The sequence below is a fragment of the Vanessa tameamea genome, chromosome 17 (assembly GCF_037043105.1).
Source record: "Vanessa tameamea isolate UH-Manoa-2023 chromosome 17, ilVanTame1 primary haplotype, whole genome shotgun sequence".
Classification (NCBI taxonomy): Eukaryota; Metazoa; Arthropoda; class Insecta; order Lepidoptera; family Nymphalidae; genus Vanessa; species Vanessa tameamea.
Genome location: NC_087325.1, coordinates 7375262 through 7386515, shown reverse-complemented (window position 1 = coordinate 7386515; position 11254 = coordinate 7375262). Strand labels below are relative to the sequence as shown.

Sequence of the window (11254 nt, the reverse complement as noted above, 5' to 3'; positions counted from 1 at the left end):
AGTATTATACATAAATAAAATTATTATCTTCTTAAATATTTCAATTTGTTCTTCTAAAATCTATCTTTCTATTTGATATTTTAGTTGATTTGTTAGGGAAAAATTTTGAAGCATTTTTATATAATATTTCAACTTTTGGTGGAAAATAATCGTTGTTGTTACATTCAATATGTTTGGGTCCTAGTTTTAAAACATAGAAGTGTTTTTTTTTTTTTATTTCACATTTGACGTCAAACTCTCTTCTGTTTCTTTGTGATTATTGGCGAAAAACTAATTTTTATATCAACAATATTTTGTTTTAAAACGTAGTATAGAAATTGTGCTTTCGTATTATTCAACCTTAATATTTTACTAAGAGACGTACAGCTCTGAAGTATTTTTCTATTCATTTATTAAGCAACTCCACATATAGACTCAGCTATATTTCTTGACACTCTAAAATTATCCGACAATCTTAAGAAATCTAACACACCCTACAGTTGTAAATGCGTCCGTCGGCGACGCGATGTCGGCGAGTGGGTCGGCGTTTCAGTCTTGGTTGCCCGTCGCGTGAGATCGCCCGTATATTTTCAAAATAAATATAAAAATCGTCCTTAAATATACTTAAACATGGCTAAAAGTGGAGTGTTTCTCGTAGGCATTGTTGCCCTACTCGCTGTTATTGATATCGGTATGTTTTCTTCAATTTATATTTTCCCGCCGTCATTGATTCGAAGTTAAGACAGAAGAATAAACTTGTATGGATGTGAATGGGAGGTGTGATAGAGCTGAACCAATCATATTTAATGCGTTTATTGGATAACCTTAGCGAAATTTCAATTTAACGCTTTATAATTTTCAATTACGTTATTTAAATTCCACACTACCTTACTTACATACAACAATAATAAAACATTTATTTGCCTATTAGGTATTAGTTTTCGTTCGTTGTGTATTTAATTACCGATTTTACTATCGCTATACCTAAATCACGATTCATAATCATTATGATTGTTATTGGGTAGTAAACTCGTTTTGTTTCCTTTTACACGAGGACAGAGCAACAATGACATCACGTACTTACTTTGTTACATCTCGTTATATTATGTGTAGTGTTTTTTTATTTACCAATTTATTTTTTATTGGATTATTTGCGAAATTCAAACGAGCTCTCTGAAACCAACGTCGGGTCTCCAAAGTGCGACGTTGTATTTAATCTTGCTGATCATATTTTGATAGAACATTAAAGTAATTCAAAGTAAGGAGTAACTATCGGTGACTTGATGTTTTTTATTGCTAGAAATTTAGTACAATGCGAACTAGTGGTAGTTTTAAATTATATTCAATACAGTATACATGACGATTTAAGAGTGCTTTTATGAGGTTAGTTAATGGAAATTATATATATATTTTTTTGTTTTTTTTTTATTAAGATTTAAGCTTAAAAATTAAAAAAACAGTAAATCATTGTAAATAATTTATATTGTACTTCTTCATACGTGCAAAATATAGTGTCAATAGCGCTATGGTTTACGGGCCTAGTGACGTTTTATTTAAATCGTAGATTCTATCCTGACCTCTTGAACTATTATCGTCCCCAATCCTAGCACAAGATTTAAGATTAATTGGAGGTTCAAAATATTCCTTAAAATGGGCACTGCTATTATTATTTTTGAAAAAAAAAAAGATTAAGCCTGTCTTTTATTCTTACAAATAACTTTGAGAGGATTAAACTAGTTGCCAAATTAGGATTTCAACGAGAACAACGTATGGGTCACTAAATTTATTGAGCCGACGCGACGCCAAAACCTAGTACAAAGTAAAATTGAGTCTTGCCTAAGTGCGTACAAGTTTAATTTTTAATCCATATCTGACTACGGGGTCGTTTGAGCCCCAATAAAAAAATAGACATACTATTACAGCAGTCTTATGATCTTTAGAATCAGTATAATCTATACTTATATTATAAATGCGAAACTAACCCTTTCTGACTGTCTGTCCAAATAAACCAATCAAACAACTTAACCGAATTAGATAAATTTTGGTATGAAACAAGCTTGAGTTTGAAGAAAGGACGTAGGCTAATTTTATACAAAGACTGTATACGTAATTAATGTACATATAAATTTCAACTTATGAATACTAGATGGCGTTATGTCAAATTGTAGACAATTCTAAATCGCGATGGCAAGATTCGCTAATTGTTTGCATATAGCACTTTGGAAAGATTCGATTAAATATGGTTACCAGTGGCATAGTTTAATTAGTAAAGCATTAGTGTTGTGGAGCATTCTTAGGATCGACTGAGCTAGTTGATCAGAGACCAAACCCCAAAATGCATGTGCGATAATGGTATGTAATTATTAATGATATGTGGTAATTATTAAAATCGCTGAAAAAATATGCCTTACGGTTTTTATCAATATAGTAAATATGTTATAGTAACTGTCAAATGTCAATCAATAATAATGAATTCTTTATTTTCGAATATTTTAGAACTAAAGATGCTTTTATGAAATTCTCTATGACTTTGCATTTGTATATAATGTGTATCTTTAAATATGACTATTTAAAGAAGATAAGTATATCTTTTTAATAGATTGACATTAATACATTGAGTGACATCACGATTTACTTAACCCCCCTTCTTGACGCCTATTATCAAGGCCACACCCGTCCTCCATAGCGATGTGCGTATTTTATAGATTATATATAGCAATGTATACATAAATTACAAAATATACTAAGAAAATAGAAATGTCAATATAACGGGTTAAAAATTTCAATAAAAATATAAGACTATGGCTATACATCGTCATACATAAATATGTTTGTATGTGTGCAATGGCGTTAATTAACTCCTTATAGGTGAAGCTGGGTTTTATTTTCTTATTGATGACCTATAGCATTATAATAGGTGTTATATAATATACAAAATCAACAAGAAAAACAAGGCACACATAGCTTTTCCTATACGATATAACCGCACACATACAAACACTCATACACAGCTCGTCTAGAAGATTTATCTCTACAAACTTTAACTTTTATTTATATCTAAACAAACTACGATTAAGCAAATACATATTGATCAATTGCTACGCTAAATCAAATAATTATTAGAAATAAACGCTCCTAGCTTACGCATAAATATTTGTACTTTAGGTATTGGCCTGATTCCAGATTTTTAACGACTGCGCAACACAGAACTTTATATTCCATTTTTTTCGAGATACGAAAGAGTATTGTATACAAACATAAATTAATCTGTCGCCTCGTCGCCGTTATGGCACTATAGAGTCGGAATATGATTATCTTATAAGTCTACATAAATAAAAGTTAAAATTACTTTATTTTTTCAAATAAATATAATGATACGAAATATGCAACACAATTTAGTAATTAAAATAAAACTATATTATAATGAACAAGTATTATTTTGTATGGGTATTAGAAAAAAAAGAAAACTAGCAGTAGCCGCCATTTTGTTTTCTCGCGAGGTCGTCGCCTCGATTTAAAATATATCAAGCCAATAATACAGCTTTCGATCAATATTTTATCTCTGTAATTTTGATTATATTAAGAATAAAAATATTTAATTCTGACAAGTTAATAAATGAATTAACACATTAATTTTAATTAAAATAATTTAATGTTAAATAAACAATTGATCTAATTCAAATTAATATACTTATAAAAAAGGGTTGTTGTTTTTATCTAATTTCATAATTCAATAGTCATATCAACAACTATATTTGTATTGTGACATATTCAATTAACATTGTTCGAACTTGCAAATAGATCGTATCCATAACAACACCTTGGTACATACTCGTAGTTATGAATGATGCAATGACTTAGAGATATCCTTGAAAAAACCATTGCAATTCGAAGCGCAATCTTACCTTGGTACAGCTAACTAATAACCTATTTATATCCCGCAAAGGGTAAACTAAATGCATCATTACTGATTTATATTATCACGCTATGTTATTGACGATATGAATCAATATTAAATTATATAAGGTGAATAAATAATACTAATATTATAAATACGAAAGTGAAATTTTATGTCTGTTTGTTAAACACGACTAAACCATTTAACCGATTGCCTAATATTTGTTTGAATTTATACAAAGAATAAGGTGCCTAGATGGGACGGGATCAAAGGTTAACGCAGATGGAGTCACGGAGTACAACTAGTTGCCAATTTTACTTGATACGTAATATCTAATGGAAAAGTATCTTCTAATAAAACTATTTTCAATATATTTATTTTTCTAAATCACGTCGGTTCGCATCCACGTCTTCGACGCCACTCCATTATTGGATCTCTGAGTTTAGCCGGGGATTTTTAATAAAATATCTCAAGCTTCATTTTCTATTGTATATAATTATAGAATCGCTTATCCTAACTGACTAATATCAACGCACAGACAAAACTACTGCCTAGATAGTGCTGAAATTTGGAACATAGGCTTATTTAAGAACTTAAAGTCTTCGTATTTAAGCGTTAATTTTTTTTTTAAATCCTTATTTTAGCTGAAATAAGTGATGGACTGGCAAATAGTTAATATTATAAACATTTATGATCAATTTATCGTAAAGTAGGATTATTGGTTCGTGTTTTGGGGTAAAAAATAAAACAAATGAGTTATTTCAACCAAATTTAAATTAATTTACTTGTACGATTTACGAACTTCTTCGGAACTACCGGAATAACTACTTCACTTTTACTCCGCCTTTATGAATCTGTTTTTCTGTAGGTATTTATTACGCAATGATTGTTGTTTTTATGTATAAACCATTATATTGTTAACTGCGCCACGTAGCTATGAAGGTCAGAACTAAGAAAATGGTTTGCTTAAAGATTTTTAAACACAAGGTATATAATTTTATTTAGATTTGTGAGAAATTCCATTAATATAAGGTTACGAATAAAAGTCATAAATAATTTATGAAACAAAACATTGAAAATTTTATAATACTATATAATTGCAAGTTAGTATCTTCGACAAATATATAAAATACGAACGTTATAAATATTTATATTGATTAAAGGTGGACGCTCTACGGACACTTCAAAATTGGGTATATTCCAAAATACAACACGGGCCACGAATAAAATACAAACATACTATACAAATATTAATCGTAGATGACTGGGTTAATTAGCAAATAAGTGTAACCTTGTGTCACACATCACTGTATTCACATCATTGTATTCCTATAACAAATAAGAACTACTAAGAATAAGTAATACACGTATGGAATACGCACAAATAGACCAAAGGCTTAATGAATCCTGCAAAGCTATTGTGTGAGTATTTCATGTGAGAGTTAATCTTAGACAAGATCTTAAAAGAAATACTACGTTTATCTATCAATATTATATTATGGTAATCAAAGTGACATTTCGCGATCATATTGAGAAGTCTGTTTTTTAGTTATTGTGTATAGACTTAGAAACGCTTAACTTGAAATTGTGCAAGATTTCCTATGAGCTTTCTCCGCCCTATTGAAATCATCTTGTTTTTACTGCGAAAGCTCGGCTCTCCATTATTATAAGAAAATTGCGATTAAATCCTTTTTGTTTACGCTATATAATTAAAGTCATATGAATTTTTCACCTACCGTTGATCGCTGGTGAGTTAGCATATGATAGATGTAAAAAATTTACAGACTAAAATTAGTTTTTTGTTGTTTAATTCTCCTGATACTCATCGAATTAATGACTAAATGTCTATCTTCTTTACTAAATATAATAATGATACTGTTGACAAACTTTGTCAAGCGTATACGGGTTTGTTGATCAATAAGTAATTTTAATATACTTAAATATGCTTAAACTTTTTTATATAATACCATCTGCAGGTCCCAACTTTGTACGAGTAAAGAAATAATTTTGTGTATTTTATTTTAAAATATTCAGGACCTAATCAAACATACAAATCATCTAAATCTCAGAAAAGAATATAAATATGTATTTATATACAAATAAAGAGCAAAAGAGGTCCAAGATTGTAATTTATTAAATGTAAAAAAAATAATACGTAAAAGTTTTTTTTTTTTTGTAAAAAGACATGGAATTACGAATTACATTAGGGCAATAAATTAAATGTTCTTCAATTTGGGAGGTCGCCAAAATCTGAGAAAAAACAATGTGTACCAAATTTTTACTTCATAACTTAAGCCCAATGCGGCTCTAGAAATTAAGTGCGGTCATTAGAGAAATATCTTGCCATAATATTCACATTTAGTTGCATAATTATTCAATACAAATATATAGATACATTTTTTATTTGGAGTTGTTTTCAGGCGGTAACGATTTTTACTAGTCTTTATTTTAAAATTTTATTTTATTATCCATGTACGATCATTTGAAAATCTCTATTGAATAATGAAAAATATATTTTTTATTTATAGTTTTTATAGGTCAATCGGTCAAAATTTTATTATTTATACTTTAAATTTTACTACTATTATATATTATATTTTAAATTAAAAAAATCTACGCGCTGTAGTCAGTAATTTGTCGAAGGCGACGCTTTTGATCATGGCCTAAATTTATAAATGGATGGATGATATCATCAGTGACAGAATCGTATACATATGTTTGTATATATCAACTTCAACTCTAACCGGTTTGAGATACTACTAACGTAAACCGGTGTAATAACGAAGCTATGACAAAACTATTTATAATTACAAATGATGACAATTGCAACTCAAACTTTTACGGATAATAATTCCATGATTCCTTCTTTCATATACGAGCTGTTACTTCCTCACTTCACTAGACGTAAATTAAAGCACATAGTTTATTTAATAACTTAAAGGAATAAAATCCATTCAAATTTCCTATTACTCAACATAACTGACTTATTTACTAATGAAATAATGAATGAGATCTGTTGCGTTGATGATTTGCCGTATATCCTCTTTTGTTATAGGACTGAACCACATATCCAACACACCTAAACGAAACAGAATATCGTGTCCTAGAAGAGCGTTAGCTACTGTACGAATTGCTTCATAATTCTTGACAAAAATGTAGAAAATAAACAATATCAAAAATGTATATTTGTCTACTGTATTTACGTAAGCCTACTGATGTACATTACAAGAAATATATTCTGGAACCGTGTAATGTTTTATCAAAAGCTTTTGATTTTGTACAACACTTGATGATCACAAATGTTCTATAGAATTAGACAAAAGGTGCTCGAGTGATTGATTTCATACCTAAATAATAGTTTATTTTATTTGTGTTTATTTCAGGATCGTGTCTTCAATGCTACCAATGCAACTCTGAGTCGGACCCAAAATGCAAAGATCCTTTCTCATCAGCAAAAAGCTTGGTGGTAAATAAAAAAATATAAAAAAACGATTTAAGTTACAATATTTATATTTAAATTATACATACAAATTATAAACAACTATACGACTATTTTATAATCTTTGTTTAAAATTATAAATAACTATACGACATTTATAATCGATTCTATTACCGATGAACGATTTCAAACTATATCTGTTACTATTTCAAATATCTTCCAAGGTCAATATTTAGCTGATCTTTGTTATTTTTTATTAATTTCAGGACTGTACCACCCAGGACTCGATCAACTACAATCGTCAGTACTTGAGAGAAATTTTGCCACGAGAGCTCGTAGAAGGAGTCGTCGGTGCACCAAGATACTGTCATAAGATCATCATGCGTTAGTGTTCATTTTAATTAATTTCATTTTAATAGCATGGCGAATATATAATACTACCAGTCAAGAGTTAAGGACAACAAACATCCAGGTGCAACCAGTGTTCCAGCATTCTCACTTACCTCCAAATAAGACAACTCCTGGGGTACCTCACTAACTGGTCCAAAAGTTGAGCATATCGGTGAGACGTCAATTAATGTGGTGCATATTTTCGCACACCCTGCACGCTGGGTTAAGACGGGCCTCATAACTACACTTACCTAATGTGAAATTTTGTTATTGATTATATCCTCCTGATCGATATCGGCCACGGCGGATACTCTTCTAGACTCTATAGGTGAATCAACTACGTTGGAAATATTGCAGTTCAGGCATGTCTGTGCATACACTGGAGCACTTTAAACTCTCTAGTTCCTCACTCCCATATTCGATTGGACGGCTATACGATACTATCGGACATGGAATTGATAAAAAACTCAATAACTTTCACTGATCCGACGTGGGATACGAACTTGTACCTCATGATCTGCTACCGTATAAAATAGACAGTAAAACAACGAGGCAGCTATTTATAATGTTTCTATTATAAAATACAAGTAGGCTAGGCGCTATAGTTATCCGATTAGCAGACGTGCGTTTGAAAATAAGACTAAATATTTACCTTAACCAGGTATGTAGGAGCTCTTCATAGCTTATTTATTACTAGCAGATACCCGACAGATTCGCTGGGCATTAAATAAAAAAAAATGGAAAAAATTATAAGCAATAACAACTACGGCCGATTCGATTGGTCATTCTCGATACGTTCACGATAGAAAACAAAAGAAACACTAAATATTTAATTTGATGTCTTTCGCCATCATACTTGTGCAATGTGCATGTCTGTTAAAAGCCGAACTCCTCTACTAGTGTATACCCAAGAAAATATAAGATTTTATTTGTTATTTCCAGAAAATGGAGCAACTGTTCGTACTTGTTTGGACGCCAATCCGACCGACTTGAACCACTCCTGCCGCCTCTTCGACAACCAGGCATCACAAATGCCAGCGGACCCTAGCAAGCGGATTAAGTATTGCAGTGTGTGCGACAAGGACAGGTGTAATGGTGCTGGATCTATTGCCGTCTCAATGCCGCTAGCAATCTTTGCTCTCATCTCGTCATATCTCTACACCAAACAATAATATCGACAAACATAAACGAAAAACGGTCAGCTTCTATAAACGCTTTCCGCTTTGAAACCTTTCAAATTTGTGGTTGAAAAAACACATACAATCGAAAACAATTACAAAATTATTTTAATAATAGTGACGGAGTTCTTAATGAGGTATTTCTTATTCATATTGCTATACTTTTAACTTTGTTTTTTAATCAAGCGAAATCAAAAACATGAAATATAGTTATTCTTTATTTTATGAATAAAATTAAATTTGAAAACGAATTACATAATATTATTCTACTTAAGTTATTTCGTTTAGTATTGATAGAACATAAACTAATTTAGTAATTGTTACAATAGAATTTAAAATAAATTTGGTACGGAAAAAATGTCGCCTGTTACGGGTTCGTTCAATTTTTCTTTTTGAAAATTTTTGTTAGTGTTGCATGTAATATTAATGTTATATATAAAATTTAGTGCCAAATCGGCTTCTTTAATATTAAACAAAATTGCCTTGTTTCTACGTAACCCGTCCAAAGTAGTTTTGTTTTACTTTTTAAAATGAATTGAATATATTCCGTATTCAATTCATTTTTTTTATTATTAACTAGTATTATATATTATCGTATTCTGTTAATCATTGACTTTATTAAATAATCAGGTACAAATATATTATGATAGCATTCTATCCGATAAATAAAATAAGCTACTTAGTATTTGTTGAATATTTTGTATATTTATTAACAGCCCATCAAAACAAATTTTAATAAATCAAAAAATATATATAGTAAGCACTACATATATTTAAGAATAAAGTTTAGTTTGCATTATATATAAGCAATTATATTAGGCACAATGAAATATTAATTTAAACAAAGTTTTAAAAATTATAGATTAAGCATTTATGTATACACATAAATTGTGTTGACCGTCCCTTTAAGACGATATTGTGTTTGTAATAAAGTTAATAAAAAAAAAAAAAAACAATATTTTATTTCCTTTTCCTCGAATCTAATTAATGTACATTTTAACAATATTAATTTTGCTTTATATCGTAACGATTTCTATATATTTATATGCCTCCTAAAATTATTAAATTTAAATATGAAAGATTAATATCAATCGAATTAGTAATAAGAAACAAATGATTGAATATCAATATATATAAAACTCTTCCGTTACTGAGTGATTGAGTGACTGACAGACAACGCACAGCCTAAACCACTGGACCTAAAGACTTAAAATTTGGCACACGTATACCTTGAGTATCCTAGAGGTGCACTAAGAAGGGATTTCTCAAAATTCCCACGGGATAGGGAATAAATGGGATTTATATTTTCAAACCAAAGTAGCTGTATCTCCGTAACTATAATTATTAGGGGTTTCAAATTTAGCATGCAAGTACGTTATAACAACAACTAAAAACTATTTTTGGGATATTTTGGAATTCCCAAGGGATAGGGAATAAACGGGAATTGTATTTTTTTCTTGAAAGTCCGTAGTCCTAGAAACTTGAAATTTGGCATGAAGATAGTTATTACAGCACAATAAACTAAAAAAAAACTGAAAATCATGATTTATCTATTTTTATTTGTTTATAAATATAACCAATAAAAATTTATCCCACACTGCGTACATTTTGCTTAGGAGCAGGGCTCTGCTTACATTGGAAAATTTAAAAAACTTGAAAAAAGGGAAATATCTTCAAGCATCGTTCCCTTTTGGTAGATCTATGAGCTATTTACATACCTATAAAATGTAATATATAAATATGTATATGGAACCCTCGGTCCATAAGTCCGACTCGCACTTGCGAAAGTAACTCTGTCTGTATGTCTGTCTGTCTCGCTTTCACGTCAAAACTACTGGACCGATTTAAATGAAATTTGGTACACAAATTGTCTAGAGCCTGAGAAAGGACATAGGATATTTTTTATTTGGAAAAAAGTGCTGTAAAGGGTTGAAAAGGGGAGTGAAAGGTTGTAAGTTGTTGTAAGTATTGTCATTTTTAGAACTAGAAGCATAAAACTTATATATAATTTTATGCTGTACACTTAAAAACTAACATATCACGACACCCACCACTAAGTAGCGAATTTTGGAAATCCTACCCCTAAAGGGGTGAAATAGGGGTAAAACGTTTGTATGGAAGTCCGTAATTTTTTTAAGTTAGAACATGAAACTTTATTTTTGCGCTACCGATTAAAAATGAGTTGATGCGCATTTAAGCGTTTCTGGATGTTTTACCCTAAGGGCTGAAATACATACCAATATGGTATACACAGAGGTTTTACAGTAACGTAATATTTTAAGTTAATTTGTAAATATATTCATACATATTAGACATATGTAATTTTTTCATAAAACCTTCAAATATATAAGACAAACAGTTTCTTGTAAT

General features: G+C 30.1%; 1 protein-coding gene across 1 annotated transcript; it reads left to right on the top strand.

Annotated features, from left to right (window-relative positions):
* The first annotated feature begins 466 nt into the window (after positions 1-466).
* Positions 467-9840, top strand: LOC113400397 (uncharacterized). Its single transcript, XM_026639950.2, has 4 exons — positions 467-670; positions 7261-7343; positions 7583-7700; positions 8649-9840. Exons 1-4 carry the CDS (start codon positions 610-612, stop codon positions 8876-8878), a joined length of 492 nt encoding a protein of 163 aa, XP_026495735.1. The 5' UTR covers positions 467-609; the 3' UTR covers positions 8879-9840.
* The last annotated feature ends 1414 nt before the right edge of the window (positions 9841-11254 follow it).